The sequence below is a fragment of the Drosophila ananassae genome, chromosome 2R (genome assembly GCF_017639315.1).
Source record: "Drosophila ananassae strain 14024-0371.13 chromosome 2R, ASM1763931v2, whole genome shotgun sequence".
Taxonomy (NCBI): Eukaryota; Metazoa; Arthropoda; class Insecta; order Diptera; family Drosophilidae; genus Drosophila; species Drosophila ananassae.
The window spans coordinates 6,680,337-6,698,260 of record NC_057928.1 but is presented as its reverse complement, the minus strand read 5'-3'; the positions used below and the strand labels follow the sequence as shown (position 1 = coordinate 6,698,260).

Below are 17,924 nucleotides of genomic sequence, written 5' to 3'. Positions count from 1 at the left end.
TGTACTTTTCTTTGGGCCCATTTAGTCTTATTTGGGGTTGACATCCAACTCACCTGAAAATAGAAGGAAAGGGGTAAAATAGATCGTTAGATATCTCGTTAGGCCGCTGTAATGGTGAACAAAAATGAACAAATTCTCATTGCCGTCTTCCGGCCCATAAAGTTTCTACTGCCGTTCGATGTTCATTAAAAAAGTTTGGAGAACACTTCGGCATGCCGAAACTCTCGGAAAAAACAGAAACATACATCCAGGACGATTGGCAGCTAAACTTTCACAAATTTAATTTCAAGGCATAAAAATATGGGAAAGGGAGAGCGAGAAAGCAGCCAGGAACTAGAGACAGGGAACGGATAGCCTCGAACAATTTACCAATTAGAATGTGGAAAAAGTTTTTTCGCCAGCCGACAGTGGAAAGCACAAAATAATTGCATTTTTCGCCCCACCACCGCCTGCAGTTTATGACGACGACTGACTGTATAATAAATATTTTACACTAAATTGCACAATGAGAATAAAAAGCGGAGCTGGGGCCCGCTTCTGGAGGAAGACGGAGGCAAAGGAGCTTAAATGAAGCGAAACGAGCCAGATGAGTGGGGCGCTACAATTTGCCGCTGAATGTGTGCAAATGATGGCTGCCGAAGAAAAACAGGAGGAAAAGTGGAAAAGTGCGGAAAATAAAGCAAGAGTTGAGACAATTTCCGTCACAAAGAATGAGCGTGGGAGATGTTCCGGTTTCCGAATCCAATTTCGTTGGGCGCCCATAAGTATGCTTTAGAGATTTTAAATCGCCTTTTGCACTGGAAATGAAGAAAGAGAACGTCTCTTTCACAAACCGGAGGGAAAAGCAATACAAAATGCCAGGCCTACGTGTCAAATGCACTGTGGACACAAGAAAAAGGCGTAACGAGCGAATATCACTTTCTCAACTCTGCCATTTATCCTACATCTTTCTCTTGCTGCCTGGGGAACATCCTTTAAATAACGAAATTGAGACTGACAATGTCTACCGGAGCGGATAACATTTCCAACGGCTCGTGTCTCCTGTCGGTTTGATTCTGCAGCCAACTTCCATCATCTGTCTGATTATCTTGCATAGATTTTCCACTGCACACTCAATTGATTAATGCCGTGTACAAATTGACAAGCGAACAGAACAAGTTACAGTCTGGTAATGTTGTTTGCCAGAGCGCCCCACCCACGCCCAGGCCGCAGGAGAATTGTGATTCATTCATGTATCCATGCATCGCATGTCTGACGGACGGACAAGCCAAGTACTCGGCTCAATTTGCATAAAGTTAGTATACAGACACACCCACATTCCTTTTATTAGTCTGTTACTGCTTACTCTGTAAGCTTTAACATCTGATTTAGGCAAACATCTGATGTTTTCTTAGCTCATATTGTACTAAGGACAAAATGCAAAAGATCAAAATAATTTTAAATAGAAAGTAGTCAACACTCGTGCTTTTAGTATGCATGTTGCTCCATAGATTGTTTATGCACTGGAACTCCAAGTGCACTCTCCCCGACTTTGTCAAACCCATCTGGCTTTGGGAGTTGCATAACAAGATGTCAGGCTTTTTCCGCCAGCAGTGCGAAAATAATTCCGAATGAAGAACTTTTTATATCCTTCCCCTATATGTTTGCATGCATGTTATGTGTCAAAACACCGTAAACAAGTTTGCAATTCTCTCAAAAGACGGCAAAAAAAATGGCTAAAACGGGATGGAGAAACAAAGCAGAGCGATGCTACATACTAAGTTGGCTTTTATGGACTCGGAGCCAGGATGGGGAAAGGCGGAAAAGCCAAAGACTAAAATAGTGGCGGAAGGCGTATGTTTTATTTATTGTTGGATTGCACTTGCTGAATTCCTTCGGCGTTTGCTTGGGACGCTTTATTGCACTTTTGTGCGACTTTGCCAACTTTAAGGCTCACACAAAAACTAACAATAAAGGAAACTAAAGAAAAACCAAGACGTTGAGTGGAAGCCTTCAGTTCTCGGATGGGAGACACAGGCAGACAGGCAGCTATTAATTCCGGGGATGAGTTGGGTTTCCCGGCACTTTGAAGAGGGGCTGAAAGCTCGTGACGGAGGCTCATGATTCGCTTAAGATTTGGGATTTGATCTTAAGATACATATAAACTTCAAATAGTGGTGGGGGAAGCTCTGCAATTTGTCCCAATTTAAAAATTCTCATTTCCATTCCAGTGCATTTTCAATATGCACTTTGAAATATTTGCTCCGCTCTGTTTCCTCTTGTTTTGATTTGCTTTGCTTGGGTTTTTTTGTTAAAGAACTGGCTGAAAAACGAAAGAATAAATAAAATGTGGAAATCGATGGGCAGGCGGAGGAAAATCAGAGTCGCCATTGAAAATATGCGGGGAGGACTGTCAATTGCAACTCACGTTGCAAGTACATTAGTTGCTTCGTCTTCTCCGTGCTACTTGCAACTGCAAATTGGCCCGATGCTTTGTTCTTGCCTCAATTTTTTTCGCTTTCAAAACACGCAATTCACATTCTGGACTGTGTCTTTGGAACACGTCTTCATATAAAGCATTCCGCTGGAGGATTTAATTTGATAGTGCCGGCGGGAGGAATTTTAGGGGCCGGGTCCTGCATGGCTCAAGTATGAAGCTTTTCAGTTCAAGGGATCATCTGGGGTGCACGAGTGTAATTCGTATCAATTTATGCAGGACGTGATGCTGCCTCTGATGTTGGGTAGATTGGCTGGAATGTTACATTCCAAATGAAAGCAAAACAGAGTTAGGTGGCTTCTGAGCTGGAAGTGATTGGCTAAGAGCGTACGGGTTAGAAGCGTAGGTTTCTGCGGACGTCATTAATTTTTAACGAACCTAATTTTATTTGCAAAGCCCTAGTCTCTTCTATGCTAAATAAATGAAACAAAATAGTGCTCCTAAAAGACTGAAAGAATATGAAAAAAACTGCCTTTTCACTATTACTTCATCTGTGCTGTCATTCAACTCTGTCTAGTTTTCTGGCCCGCGGAAAAGCCATTTAAAATATTGCCCAAAAGCCATCTCCAGTCACAGTTGACTTATTTCATTACACCCGATGGCAAAAACAAAAATTCACTATTTTCACGAAAAAGCTATATTTTAGATTTTTAAAAATAAAAGTTCTTTGGTGGGCACTGCACTCTAGCAATGAAAAGGTCGGAAGAGTAAAAATTATTTCATGGGTCACGCTGGCTGAACACCGAGCCCGAGCGCCCGAGAGCTGGAAAATTTGGAATGTGGCAAGAGCCGGGGAGCCGGAGCCAAAACAAAAGGCGTCAAAACAGGAAGCTCACTCCCGGCCAAAACCCAAATCAAAAGCCCGAGCCATGCGTGCATGGAGACCGATTCAGCCGCGCCGGGAAATTAAAGGGGAAAACGCTGCAAGGGTCACGTGCGTGGGCTTCGGTCACATGTCACAACATTAAAAAGTCATTTCGCTTGGGCCGAAAACTCAAACTCGATGGCGGGGGAGTGTTTTGGGGAGTCTGCTGGCAGCCGTTTCTTTTGCCACCGGAGTCCACGGTATTTGCATCCATTTGACGGCTTTTCCGCGCTTCACTGCCTTGGTGTCTCACTCTCCTACTTTTCCACCCCCTCACTTGCTCAGAGCGTCAAGTCTACACTGGAAAAAATTGCATTATTTTCATCAAGGCCTTGTATTTAAAAACTTTTAATTGAAAATTCTTGCTCGAGTTGTAGAACCACGCTCATAACAGTCTCTATGGTGATATATCATAATGGGGAAGCGTGTTGCAAGCTTTCGGGTTTTCTGTTTTATGATGAGCGACGCGACTCACTTGCATCCGCTCGAGTTACTTGATTACAAGTGAGCAACGCATTTCCGGCGGCTTTGTTGTTGTGCGACAAGCGGAGAGCGGCTTCCATTCGCAGATTCCATTCCAGAGCCCCTAGCCCCCGAATCCAAACTAGGTGACGCTTCTCCTCGATGACGAAATTCCACCTGCCAACAGCAGCAGCACCAGCAGCAGCAGCAGTGGCAGTGGCGGCAACGTTAAAAGTTCAACAAAGTCAAAGCAGTGGGGGGAGTGGCGGGAAAACAACCAGCCAGTACTTGGGAGCCAGTACTTGTGGCTCCGTAGTTCACTGGAGTTCATTGCTGGGGCCCGAAAGCCAGACCCATGCCCATCGGACGACCCCTGCCATTGGTAGCTTTTTGTTTTGCATTATTCACGAGCATTGCCACATGGCTGGGACAGTGAGTAAAGAGTGGATTTACTGGATTATAGACTATAATTGAATTGGTTTAAAAGTTATCACAATAACTGGACTACTAATGCGTCCAAAATCAAATTAGGGCTTTCAAGTTGAGGGCTAAGATGGCTATTTATACCCACTCCCTACCATCAATGGCCATGCCCCACTGTACCTTGGCCTTAACAGCTTATTCCACAGAGTTAAACAACTCAGCAGAGAAGCAAACCCAACTCATTTGTCATTCCAAAAGCATCTGCTCTGGAGGGAGAGTGAAGGAAAAGGGTTTACAAAGGAAAGTGCTCCCACAACCTCTCACCTTACACCCGAAAATGAGAAAAACGACTCCTGGTGGGGATTACAAATTCGAATTTGATGGTGCGGCAATTGCGATTTGCGAGGCAACTTCTGACGACCGACCCACCAGCTGTTGTCGCAACTTCAGATCGACTCGATAATGAGCCCAGTTGGCTACTGGTTTCTGCTTTAATTGAGCGCCAAATTACTTTTCACTTGCCATTGCGATTAAACACGAAAATTTCCGAGCCGTGTGGCTCGGCTCGGGGGGCTCTTGGCCATAAAAGCAACAACGTAAGCACAGAAATGTTTGAAACTTGAGACTCCAAATTGCTTCACTGTTGCTGCAGGGCCACAATGACAGAAAAGTAAACACGACTACAGTTTGGGGCAAAATTAAATTACCAGATATAATACAGGTAGAAAAATGCTGCAGGGGCACAATGACAGAAAAGTAAACACGACTACAGTTTGGGGCAAAATTAAATTACCAGATATAATACAGGTAGAAATAAATAGTTCGAGAGAGGATAATAATGAAGGTATTATGGAGTAGCATGTGCCCAGTTGTGAATTGTAAGGCATAAGATCTATTATTTCTCCCACAGGTGTAAGCGCTTATGGATGGGGTGGTGGGATGGCCAGCATGCCACTGGAAAAGGTTAACAAAATAATAACAAACAAATGAGCAGCGCCGGCAGCGAAGTCGGCGTTGGCGGAGCAGCAGCTGCGCAGTCGCGTCGACGGCGGCGCCTGCGCTCACCTGGTGGAGTGTTCAGTCAGCGGCGAGACGTAAAAGCGGTAACAACAGGTGAAAACCGAAGAGCGGAGTGAAAAACAAGAACGAGTGAAAGAAGTGAGAGAAAAAGCGCGCGCAGGCCGCCCCTTTTTTTTTTTTTGGCCATCACGGCCATTTCATGGACAATAAACCCATTTTGCATTAACCACAAAAATCAAGAAACTGTGCAGAGGCGGCGCCGTCAATAGAAAGCATTCAACTGGGCTAAAACGGCCGATGGTCGGTTGGGGGGAGGTGGCAAGTGGCAAATGGCCTAGAAGACGAATGGGTGTTGTTATTTACGCAGTGAAGATGTGCCCCACTAACCAAACGGGGGAGCCTGAGTCAATATTTTGGATAAACGGACGACAAGACAACCTTCCCATTAGAAACAGCCTGGAGGAATCAGTGCTTGGACCATTTATCTAAATGGCATTAATGATTCATGGAATTCATTTGTCATTTGGGTTGAAATGCGACAGAATACTGGGCTGGCCTGGCCAATAAAATTAAGCATTAATTAGGACTGAGAAGTCTGAGATAAACAGCCCTCATGCACTTATCTTTGACATTTAATCCTTGAATTTCAAAAGTCAGCCCTCACAAATTTAATAAATATTGTGAATATCGAGCTTTCAGAATCTGTAGTGCGGTATGCAAATTATTCATTACTGGAATATTCAGAATTTACGACCTCTGGGGAAAAAGAACTCTGTGCGAACTCTGTTTGTGGCCAAAAATAGTGTGCAGAGCGGCTTCCCATTTCCACTCCCGGTGATGGAGTGGACTGCGGAAAATGGCAAACTTATTTGTCCACTCATTGACATTGCCCGGAGCCAAGTCTAGAGTCGCCGCTTAATTTATGTCCCCAGCCGCATTGGAAGAGGGCTTCGCGTGCATAAGCCCGAAATGCAATTTGCGGCAACCGCAGGGGCAGAAGCTCGAAATTGATTTAGCTTTTATTTTCATCTCTGTGGCACAGTACCTCCGTTGACCTACGCGACACTGTCTATGGAGTACTGCGGCAGCAAAAAGTTTCGGAAAATGTCATTCCAAATGCCGCAAGCCCTCTGTGCCCCAACCCGCTGACATCTTCTTATGCCAAATGATTTCGACAGGTTTTTCTCGGCCCATTCGCAGTTTGGCAACTGAATCCGATAGAAGAGTTGGCGGGCGGCTGGCAGGGGTCGGTCGTCTCTAAATAACAATACGCTCTGATTATTCCAGCCGTGCCGAATTTGTTCTTCTATTTAATATTAATTCTATTTTCACAATTGGCAGCCCATTGTGTGCCGGCCTGTGCGAAAATGCCGATTGCAAATGATTTTATGTATGTGTTTATATTGTTTTATTGCCATTTTAGTTTATGCTCCGGTGCCTGTGGGCCGAGTCTGCATCTGCTCTTCATGTAAATCGGCGTTGGCGGTTTGCAGGTTGGCTTGTGTGCCGGGCTTGCCGGTTTGCTTATTTTTTCACCCAATAGATATCTGTGTTAATTAATTTGGTGCTGCCATGCGAGCTTAGCCACTTCCATTTCCATTTCGGCACGAACGTGTTCATTTCATTGCAGTTTCTATTTTTTCTGCCATAATTTAATTAGCTGATCTTCAATAAATTTCAAAAGACCGAACTTCTTTGTGTCGATGTTTACCCATTAACTTTGAGCTTATTTGCGTGTATTTTTTATTAAAGCCTGCTAAATAATTTTCTGAATATTAATTAACTTTTTTCTCATTATTTATTCAAAGCTTTTATGGTCACTGCAGTAGTTTTTGCGCTTGTATTTATTTTAATCGACTAGCGCGTTGAAAATCGCTGGCTAATCGCACGAAAATCCATTTGATTTTTTTCCGCCCTGCTCGGCCCTGGCAGATGTTTCACAAAAGTGAGAAATTAAACGCAGCGCGTGTCCAAATTAAAACAAGGCTTAAAGTTTGAACAAAACAAAAAACACACACGTGACTGGAAAAGCAAACTGAATTTGTAATTTTTTATTTGTTGCCCGAAAACGTGGCTCCAGAATGTTTATAACTTGTCGTCAGTCATAAAATGGCATTAACAGCAATTAACGAGAATCTTTATAACTCCTCGTATTAAGAACACATTGTTCTGTACTGCAGGGAGCCATTAAAAGCCAAGTCCTCAAGACAAATTAATTTAAGGGAATAAGTGTTGTAAAATAATAAGAGAAAACAAAGTGAGTTATTGTCGTGGCAGACAGAGTTGACATTCGCCTAATTAACTTTTAAGCGAAATAGAAAGAAGTATCCTACAAAATAAACGAGAAGCACCATTCACATTAACCTTTGGGGGATCCAAAAGTGTGTGCTTGTGCAGATTCTAACCCCAGCTGTATGTTAGCCAAAAGAGCTTCGAAAAAGGCCATGTATGAAAAACAAAAAATATTGAAAATGGCATAAACACTTGGGAAAAATAGTCATATTGCAGGGAGAACAATGGTCTTAAAATGATCATAATATTTGCTTAGTTTCTCAGTTAAATGCCACCCATACATTTATGTCTTTTTCATACAACTCTGTTCTGCAACATGCAGTTCTCTAGTTGGAATATTATCCATTAAAAGTAAATTTTAACTTTTATTTCAAGTGCACGGAAAAGCGAATAAGGCCAGGCCACTGCTTAGCAGTTGGCAGGAGGAGAGCTCAGCACTTTCTGGCTCCTTATTTTTTATTTTTATGTGTGCTCTCCGCACCATAAACTGAGGCCTCGGCCAGGCGCCGTTTGAAGCGATGTTGAAACAAGGACGAATGGCAGCAGGAGAGCTGGGAGCCTGTAGGCCGGCTAAAATGCAGACGCCAGGAAGGCGCGCCGGATCCTCCGGCCTCGGCTCAATCCCCGCCGCTCAGTTAAACATTAGTTGGCAACATTTGCAATTGTAATGGCTGGCATCTAAAATGCAACCATCCGGTAAAATGTGCTGAGGTGGTGGAGGCGCCCACCTTCCCTTTCGACGGGCAGGAGCAGTCGACGGGGCCATCGCAATTAACACAGATACATAGTAGAAGGGAGGAGCAGTGGGTCTAGGGCACAAGCACTAAACTTTGGGTATTAGAAAGTAGTTGTTGGGTGCAAATTATGCAGAGATTAAAGAAAAAGTTGTTCAAGGCTGGGAAGAAGCACTGGTAGTTGTCACTTGTCTAGGTGTTTACAAAGACCATATGGATGTTCAAGGCTGCTTTCCCACAGAGTTCTTTCTTAGTTCGTATAGTGCTTTAATGGCCTTTGCATTTTTAACCAGTTTTAAATCGTTTAAACTGTTTACTGAAATCTAAATAATATCCATACTTGATATAATAGATTATATGCTGTTTGAAATCGTAATGGTCTATGCATAAAATAATGTCTTTCCTTCAAAGATAATAGTCGGAAAAAACAATACCATAAAAACTAATTCCATTTAAAGCTATGGCTTGTTGCCCAAAGAAATTGCGTCCATTTTATGAGCCATTGGCATCTGTCCGGCAGTCGAATTAAGCCCCAATGGTGATTCGAGAGACGTTAACATTAGTTCTTTCTACAGACTGCCATTGCAATCATTCATTCGAGCGCAACCTGAAAGTAGACGACCTGCAGACTCCCTCGTCGGCTCTATAAAAGTCAAACAATTTTACGAGCCAGCAGGAACAGAAAGTTTGCTCGGCGAAGCGTTTGAGCCAAAGGACTATTTGCTTACTACCTTTCAGCCCTACTCGCCACTTGCCCCTCGCCACCTGCCACCTTCCACCATCCGTGGCGAAGGAGCTTTGACTGATTGAGGGAAAATTGCTTAGCCATCAGCTTTTTTTTACCTGAGCTGCCAAATGAAGCGTGAGATCCGCGGCATCTGTGACTTTGGTGTTCGGCTGCTCTCAAGTTCTGGGTGAAATGCCACAAAAGCCAGGAGAGCCATTTTCCATTTGTAAATGGAAAACGTCTGGCGTGGATTGGCAGATGGATTGCCAAATTCGCAGTTGTACTCGGTCGGGTTAGGGAATTCTGAATAATATTGAGTTATTGCTTATGCAGCTCCTGGGGGCTACAGATTCATCATAACGATTTGCAGAAATTTCCGTAATTACAGCTATTAGGATTTTATTGGGGGAGTAGCGAAAAATAAATAAAATATTTTGAATCTGTTTTAGGAGCAAGGACGGCTACAGCTACCAGCACAACTACGTGGACCGGGTGCGTCTAGAGGACACCACCGGCGGACACCACCACCAGCAGACCAACCACGACCCGCGGTGTCCCCAGTTGAGAGCCGCCGGCTGGCGACACACCCACAAATCCGTCTCGCATCTCGACTTGGCCACCAGCTGCCATGAAGCAGCTAGTTCTGGCTTAGGTCGCCACCCGCACCACCAGTCGCACCAGCACCTGCCACAGCAGAACCACAGCCACCACCACCTGCAGCACTCGCACTCCCACTCCCACTCGCACCATCCGCACGCCCAGCCCCACTGGACCCAGTGCCGGGTGGGCGTGGCCGGCGGCGGAAGCGGAAGCGGGAACGGCCAGCTGAGGAACGCCCGCTCGCTGGACTACACGCAGCTGGAGCGGGAGGAGAACGGCTTGGACATCGCCGAGTTCTATTGGCGCTTCGACGCGGAAGCTCCGCTAGAGCAAGTCGACAGCTACGCGGGTGAGTGGCGGCCTTCGGGTGGCATGCAACCACTGGGCCATAACGGGTGATTGAGCCGTCATAGGAAGCTTGTTAAGAATATTGGCTCAGTGATGCCATATTGAATTTATTTTTGTGCAACTCAATTAGTTTGTTTAGAGCCGCCGCTTGGAAGATTTATTACTTTTTAATATTTCTACGATCTGCTTATTTATAGTTCTTTCCATTAACGACAAATTCGAACCCTCTGGGGCAGCACGGGAAGCGGCAGAAGCACCCGAACCAAGCACCACCGTCCCGGCCAAGGCAACCACCAACACCACCACCACTGCAGCTGCCACTCTGCTCGACATTCTGGGCAGCGAGTCGTGCAGCTTGAGGAGATCCCGCAGCTTGGCCGTAATACGTGAGGAGACGTTTAGCGACTTGCAAATCGGGTCAGCAAACAGCAGCCGCCGCCGATCGCAGCTAATACCGCGTGCTCGGCTCGTAAGCCGTGGCTTTTTCCGCGAATCGCCCAGGTGAGTGAGTCAGCCAACACTGAACGGCACAGTCGAAAACTTGACACTACGTGAACTATAAAAACAACTATTTTCTATTTTAAACAAAAAGCTAAAGTTGTGGCTATAAACTTTTTAAAATATTTAACTTTTGTTATTTGCTTTCGAAATTCCCAGCCACACCTGTTCATTTAAACTTTAACTTTAAACTTTAAACAAAGTTCTCAATAAATCAATAACTATAACTTTCGGAGCTGCCGGGAATAGTTTCGACATTATTTTGAACAATTTAAAAATCAATTTAGAAAATCAAATACTAAAGCCTTCAACATAATGTCTTTAAGGGTAATTAAAAGTAGCTTTAGCTCCGCCTGAGCAAATCTTTGCTTTGCTTTCGAGTGTTTAAAGTCCAGAAAATCACGCATACGCCGGTTTGGGCTGGATCCGCTCGGTTCAGTCGTTGAGCGACCCTCGCCGCAAACTCAACAGGTCTCGCAGTGCAGGTTTGCTCTTTACGTTCCGTGAGCCGCCGGCCAAATTGTTGCGGTCGGCTTGTTGCCGCTCTTCCGTTTTCCGTTTGTACTGTTCGCGGTTTCGCCTGCTCGGTGTTGCCTTTGTCGGCCGGTCAGGGTCAACATCCGAGGTCACTGTTGCATTATTCTGAGCCAAACACCGTGCTCCGGTGGCTGCGGTTTGCCAATTAAGCCTAGCCCTGATTTGTGACAACTGCAGAGTCCGAACGTTCGAACGTTTAATCGCGTTGCGTAAGAGCACTTCATATTTATGAGCTTTTTAATTTAATCGAGTCTAGTTTTCATATCTCACTCGCTGGTTTAATTAAAATCGCAAAAGTTTGCTCTTTGTCAATGGCTGGTGGCCAACTGGATATGAGTTGTGCGCGACAGCGAGCTGGAAAAGCTTTTAGTCCTCCGCCACTCATCCAGCCATTAGTCCACACGTTATCCTGCGCATCCTGACAATGACAGCTGCATTCGTCGCAATTGCCTCCTTCCGCCCATCCCGCAGCCAGTCCCTGCCCACATATCCGAGTGCCTGCCACTCGCATTCCCTTCCACCCGGTTTTTATTTAATTTTCCGCAAATCGTCGCGTCAAGTGCCCGGGTAAGCTGTCCATCCGATCCCCTTCTCCGGGGCAGCTGGCGTCTGAAACTGATCCGGGCCAACTCCCCCTAGGGCGCTCTGTTTGGAATTACAAAAGATAAGGCACCCATTGATTGCAATCGAGAATTACCAGCTATTTATGTCAATTAAAATGGAACTTAGTTAGGGCTCTCCAGTTATTCATCTTCGAAATTGCGTGTGGCAGCTTCCGTTTACGAACCGAACAGCATCCTTTCACAAACCGAACAATTCCACTAATTTGACAGGCCATTCAAGCCGTTTTCCCATCGGCTCCACCACCTGGACCCTTGTCATGCGCTCGACACACTTAATTCATGATTGCTTTCACAACTCTATCAATCACCTGTCGCAGTTATGGTTTCGCCTTTTTTTTCCAGCAGTTAAATGACAAACAAGAACATTCGCAGTCACATTCTCGTCTCGGTTTGCGTTTTGCGTTCTGCTTGTTCGTTTGATTTGTGCGAGTGGAGTGATTGATTGAGACGTTGTCGTCACATGACTCCAGCTGAAGGCCAGCTTGACGTGGGAGATGAACAGTCATCAGCTCGGGGGCGTAATCAGTAGTTGTAATTTCATTTTGATAGGCAAATGCGAAACAATAGCGTCATTAACCAGCCCATCCTCCCATCAACAGGTTGAACGGCAAGGCGAGTCAGTCGACCTCCTCGCTGGGTGAGCAGTTGTCGGCGGATCAGCAGCCGGCGGATGAGGTCCAAAGCCAGAGGAGTAACCCAGCCACTTGCGATTCGCATCAGCAACACCAGCTGCAGCAACGCCCGCAGCAACTCCAAAGCCAGCAGCGACATTCCCGCGAATCGCGTGACTTTGACGTCTACTACGATAATCTGAAACGCTTGGACGCCTTGGCTTTGGGACTAAGCGAGCAACTGCATCCTTGGCACAACGACAAGAGCGACTTGGAGAGCTTGAACTCGGACTACTTCAAGAACTCCCTGCACCAAAACCACTTGGACCAGCAGCAGCCGTCCTCCCTGGAACTGGACGCCCTCGAGCAGGTGGCAGTTAGCTTACTAAAGGAGCGACCGAGGATCTATCAGTCGCGGAGGCAACAGCAGCGCAGGAACAATAGCCACTCCAACTGCTTGCAACGGCATCTGGACACGGGTGGAGAGTCCTGCCCGGAACACAGCCAAAGCAGCGTATTCCCCGAGACCACAACCAGCAATTCCGACGACCAAACGGATAGTCCCTCCCTGTCGGAGCAGGAGTACGACTTGACCCACATAGAGGAGATCTATCACCAGGGCACCCAGGTGGAGGAGAGCTACGAACTGATAAGCCTAACCACCACTGCCAGGACCCGCTTCGAAAGCAGCGAAGGCGAAGAAGAAGAGGTAAATCAGGAGCAGGAGGAGGAGGCGGTTGCCACGCCGACAGAACCACCGGCCAGCGACAGCGATAGCACTTTGAGGCAAGCCCACAACGAACAGTTGGACAAGCTGATAGCCTACGACTCCGTGTACCTATCCTCCGAGGACAGTTCTGATTGTACTTTAATTGGGGAAAGTTGCGAGTCCTTTGAGCAGAGAACTTTCACCAGCTGCGGTGAGAGCGGAGAGTTGGAGACCCGCAGCCTGTTGCACATCTCCATAGAAGACACCGTTTATGAGCCTCAGGCTAAGCAGCACAAGAGAGTTATCGACAAGGAGGAACAAGAGGCGCCCCCCCTGGTAACCACAGCCAAGGTCGAGGCCCAAATCTTCACACAGGTCCTGAAAGTGGAGCACACGCCGAAGCCGAAGATCCTTACGGTGGTGGAAAAGCGGAAACTCAAACAGGAGGAAGTTCGCCAACAACCTCCGGAGCTGAAACGGCAGGCCACCGATTCGTTCGTCATTACCAATGCCAAATCCAATCTCGCCGAGAACCAGTATCACAGCTTGCCAGATGTTAATATCGGAGTGAGCCTGAAGGTCTGCGAGAACATAGACAAGGAGCTGAGGTCCTCGTACAACCAGCAGAGGCAGCAGCAGCGGAAGGAAGCCAAGAGGGAGCAGCAGCAGGTGACCCGGGCAGAGACCTACGATTCCATCAGGCGCTTCGGAAGGGCGCACCAGAAGGCCAGGCAAAGGGAGTACCAGGAGAGGGAGCGGGAGCGCGAACGGGAAGCCCAACAGGAAAAGGAAAAGGATAAGGAAAGGGATAGAGAAAAGCCAAAGATAAGCAAGGAACTCCCCGTACAGGAGCGACAAGTTGAAGTCAAGGAGGCGTCAAAGACTCGGGAGTTAATCAAGGAAAAGGAGGAGGTACGCCAGCCAGAGGAAGAGGAACCGCTGCCACCACCGCCGCCACCTTTGACAGAGAAGTTGTTGCGAGAGGAATCTTTGGAGGAGGTAGAGCCACTGGAGGAGGAAGAGGATACTCTATCCGTTTCAATATCGCAACCGGAACAACCAAAGGAGGCGTCCGTCATCGAGGTGGCCAATTTCAGCAAGCTAATCGAGCGTCGTGCCCAGGAAATCCGTGAACGCCACGAGCAGAACACCGACAAACAAACGCCACAAAAACAGGAGTCCTTCCACATCATTGTCACCGACGCCCAGAACAATATCATCCAGAAGGAGGCCATCCAGGAGGCCCACAGCAAAGCCCACCCGAAAGGCAGCACAAGCGCCCAAACTTTCAGCCCCACTCAGCGCTCCCTTCGCCGCTCCGTGAGCTCGTCGAGTGGCAAGCCACTGGAGCACCGCATCCTCAGCTCCGGTTCACAAATCTACAAAGCTCGGCCCGTCAAGGTTTTGGCCACCTCCGCCTACGGAGAGTCAAGCTTCTCGCGAGGGAAGATGTCGCGTCCGCAGATACTGCATGTTGTGGATGGCCGAGGGAGCGGCGGGAACGGGGCAGGAGCAGGTGGCACCCTGCGGCGAAGAAGCAGTGCCAGGAGCATAGCGAGCACAATTAGTGCAAATGGCGGCGAAGTGGCCAGCGAGTATCTGCAGAAAGTGGATGCTGTCCGATGCTATTGGAACAAGCTGGCAGGCAATGAACCGGAAACTTTGAAAGCCGAGATGCCTGCCAAGGAGAATCAGGGGGGTATTCATTTCCAGCTGGGTGGGGAAATGACCACCATTCACGGCACAGACAAGTCCCCGCCAGCCAACAATGATTTCTGCAGCATGATGCCCCCGCCGTCCATAGAGATTGTGGAACTGGGCGAGGGCTCCCAAAAGGCCACCATTGTGAAGGCAGCTCCGGAACAGGACCAGGAGCAGGACGACGACCCAGGGCAGTTCGACCACATCCGGTACAAAGTTCTAAAGTCGCAGCAACTGATTAGGAGTAACATCCTGGCCACCCGCAACAAAAAGGAGGCCCAGTTCGACGGCTTGATTCAGTACCTGCAGGAGTACAGCTTCCAGGAACTGCTGAGCAACAATAATGTGGTTATAGTGGAGCCCGTGAGAACAAAAATCGAGAGACCCTTGCAGGTGGGATTCAACTCTGGTGCTTCGGCAGCAGCAACTGCACCACCAAAGCCACCGAGAGCCGTCAACGCAACGGGTTCCCAGCCGCGAAAAACTCGCCAGAGGCAGCTGGGAGGAGCTGCAGCCAAGAGGCATTTCTTCTACCAACCCGTGAGGGTCAACAGAGAGCTCTATGAGGATGAGCTGCCGGACCCGGATACAGTGCGCAATGTTCGACGCTTCTTCGAGCAGAACGTGCTGCCCACTCCCGGCCAGGGACTACTGGTCCAGTCGCAGCAAAAGTTCGGAGGATCCGCATGCCAACTGAGTCCCAAGAGCAGGAGGGCTAGGGGCTACCGATATCTAACCATAGACACCAGCTACGGGAGCGAGGAGCAGCCGAAGGGCATGGAACTGCTCGAGGAGCACAAGGCCAAGCACTGGGACAACGCGAGTCTCTCCAGTGGCATTTCAAGCGGAGACCTGAGCTCACCCTGCGGCGAGTACCTTCATCAAGAGTCTCCGGTAATGGCCTGCAAGGATGTCCATGTGCAGGACGTGGTCCGCAGGCACAACAGCAATGCGGCCAATGCCAAGGCAAGAGCCAAATTCGCCAGCCGACGCACCTGGTCGGGTCCCGGAGGACCCGGTGCCAATGAGTCCCTCTATCGGCAGATTTATGAAAACAATTTGGGACTTGCCGAGCAGCAGGAGGAGAACGGAGAGCCCCTGGAGGAGGAGGACGATGAGCAGGACGACCAGTACGAGGACGAGGTGGAGCAGGATATGTGCGACAACTATTACGTCAGCAATGTGAGTACACAGAGAGCACTCAGGCCCCAGAAGTAGAAATCTCTTCATAATATTAACTTTATTTGGTTATCTTATCAAATAATTCTTTAGAAAATACCGAGCCACTCGAGATAAAATGGTCTAAAGTGATTAGAGAGGGACTTGAAACAAATACCTGATAGTGTTTAAGTTATTAGATAAATGTTTTTAATTCTAATACTTTACTAAGTTCGCTTAATGTAATATTTTCATCAGTGTAGTCTTCAGGGTGCGGCCTTTTGCGGCCCTTTGCGTGTGGCTTTATGGACCATTAGCTTTTGATGAGAGTCCGTCGGCTAATCTCTTCCCTTCTTCCTTAGGACGTGCTGGCCAAGATAAGGGAGTGCGGCTCAACTGTCACCTACTACGGAGGACAGGTCCTGGAGAAGACAGCAACCACCAACCCAGCACCGCCCATGAAGGCCACTCAGCCCCAGGCGGTCAACGGAACCCGTTCTCGGATTCGTCAAATCGAGTCCTGCAATGTGTGCCTGCCAAGCGAGAGATGCGAGCATCGATTGCAATCCAAACAGTCGGCAGCAGAACAGCAGCAGGACTCCTATCAAGGTAGGAATGCCCGTAGAGAAACGGAATGGTCAACAGAAAGCTTTTCAATCATTGCCTTTTACACAGAAGAAAATTTTAATCCGAATTCGTATTTACTTAAATTATATTACCTTAATAATCTATATCTTTGATACACTATTTTAAAATTTTTTAAATCTGTTTATGCCTTATAACTAATACTAATCTATTCTTTTCCTCGTTTAGGCATCAAATTCAAGCTGGTCAAGTCCAACAGTTGTAGCAGCCGCCTGGAATTGGCCGGAACCGGAGGCGACGAGGTCACACCCGATTGCGAAGTGGTGCGCAAAATGGTCCATCACTTCGAGGCGAACCAAACGTCTTCCGGCGATGCCCAGGTAACCATCAACAGCCAGAGCCAGATAATGTCGGGAAAAGCGCCCGAGGAGGTCCCGCGACGCCAAGTGACAGTAAATAATCACATCAATGTGCTCGGGGACACGACCCCCGATCTCGAGACGGCTGAAAACTTTAATGGCCAGAAGCCGGATAATGGTTATGTTGTGGACGAAGAGGCGCTGTCGTCGCCCACATACGAGAGCCAGGCCATGAACATACGCCTCGACGTGGCCGACAATAAAAACCTGCAGCAGGCCACTGCCAACAAAGTTCGCCGCAATAAAAATGTGGACTTGGCCTACACGCTAGTTAAAACAAATCCTCCCAAGGGCAGGGCCATCGAAGCTCCGGGTCAGAAAATTGGAAAACAGCAGCGAGAGGTGGAGGAGAGCGTCGAACCTAGAAGCGTCAAGCCAGGAGCAGCCACATCCTCCATCCATCCCAACAGCAGGCCCCAAATCGTAGTGCCCGTGGAGATACACCCGCAGGTGAACAGTAACAGCCAGCCCTCGGTGGCTGCCACCACTCCAGTGGCTTCAGTGGCTCCAGTGGCTCCAGTTGCCCCGGAACGCCGTTTGAGCAACGCGAGCAGCAGCAACTCGGTGGTGGACAAGAGTGTGGTCCGTCACTATGTGGCGAACGACAGAAGCATCTACGAGCGGCGCAAGTACGACGAGATTGAGTTCGAGGAGTTCGAGGTTTACGACCCAAGCAAGGAAGTGCCGTCCGAGGAGGGACAGCCGGAGAAGACAGCCGCGGACGGCGAGCTCTACGACAGCCTGGACGACAAGATGTGAACGAAGTGAATGCTCAAAGGGGCGTGGGTTGAGGCATAAATGCATTCATGAGAATCAACTCACTGTCACCCGCATCGTTAGTCTAGTTTAGCTTTACAGGTAAAGCCAAAAGATTACGCAATAAACTATCCAAAGTATGAATTATAATTATCTAAACCTAATGCGAGAAAGCATATATTGCTCCGCGCCTTGTCCAACTGTACATTATAAATTTATGGTAAATAAATATGCAATTTATTTAACGAGCTGTGACAGCTGTCGTCCGATTATTCATTATTTAATGTACGAAAGCCAATTTACATCCCTCGCTTATAAAACACTATTAGTGCGTCCATCTCTCATGTGTTTGATGCAAAACGGAGTGAAATGAGTCGCCA

General features: G+C 47.7%; 2 protein-coding genes across 15 annotated transcripts in view; one reads left to right on the top strand and one right to left on the bottom strand.

Annotated features, from left to right (window-relative positions):
- Positions 1-17,924, bottom strand: part of LOC6506183 (calcium uniporter protein, mitochondrial) — a 41,228-nt gene that overhangs the window by 10,328 nt on the left and 12,976 nt on the right. The window lies entirely within an intron of this gene.
- Positions 5,065-17,792, top strand: LOC6493764 (protein javelin). Its single transcript, XM_032454876.2, has 7 exons — positions 5,065-5,070; positions 5,221-5,339; positions 9,449-9,948; positions 10,145-10,448; positions 12,205-15,808; positions 16,147-16,393; positions 16,598-17,792. The coding sequence occupies exons 1-7, from the start codon at positions 5,065-5,067 to the stop codon at positions 17,545-17,547; spliced, it is 5,730 nt and encodes a 1,909-aa protein (XP_032310767.2). The 3' UTR covers positions 17,548-17,792.

Bases quoted from the DNA above. Each gene is read 5' to 3' on its own strand.
- LOC6493764 (XM_032454876.2), top strand. The intron at 5,340-9,448 runs GTGAAAACCGAA...AATCTGTTTTAG, and splicing joins CGTAAAAGCGGTAACAACAG to GAGCAAGGACGGCTACAGCT. The intron at 9,949-10,144 runs GTGAGTGGCGGC...GCTTATTTATAG, and splicing joins GCAAGTCGACAGCTACGCGG to TTCTTTCCATTAACGACAAA.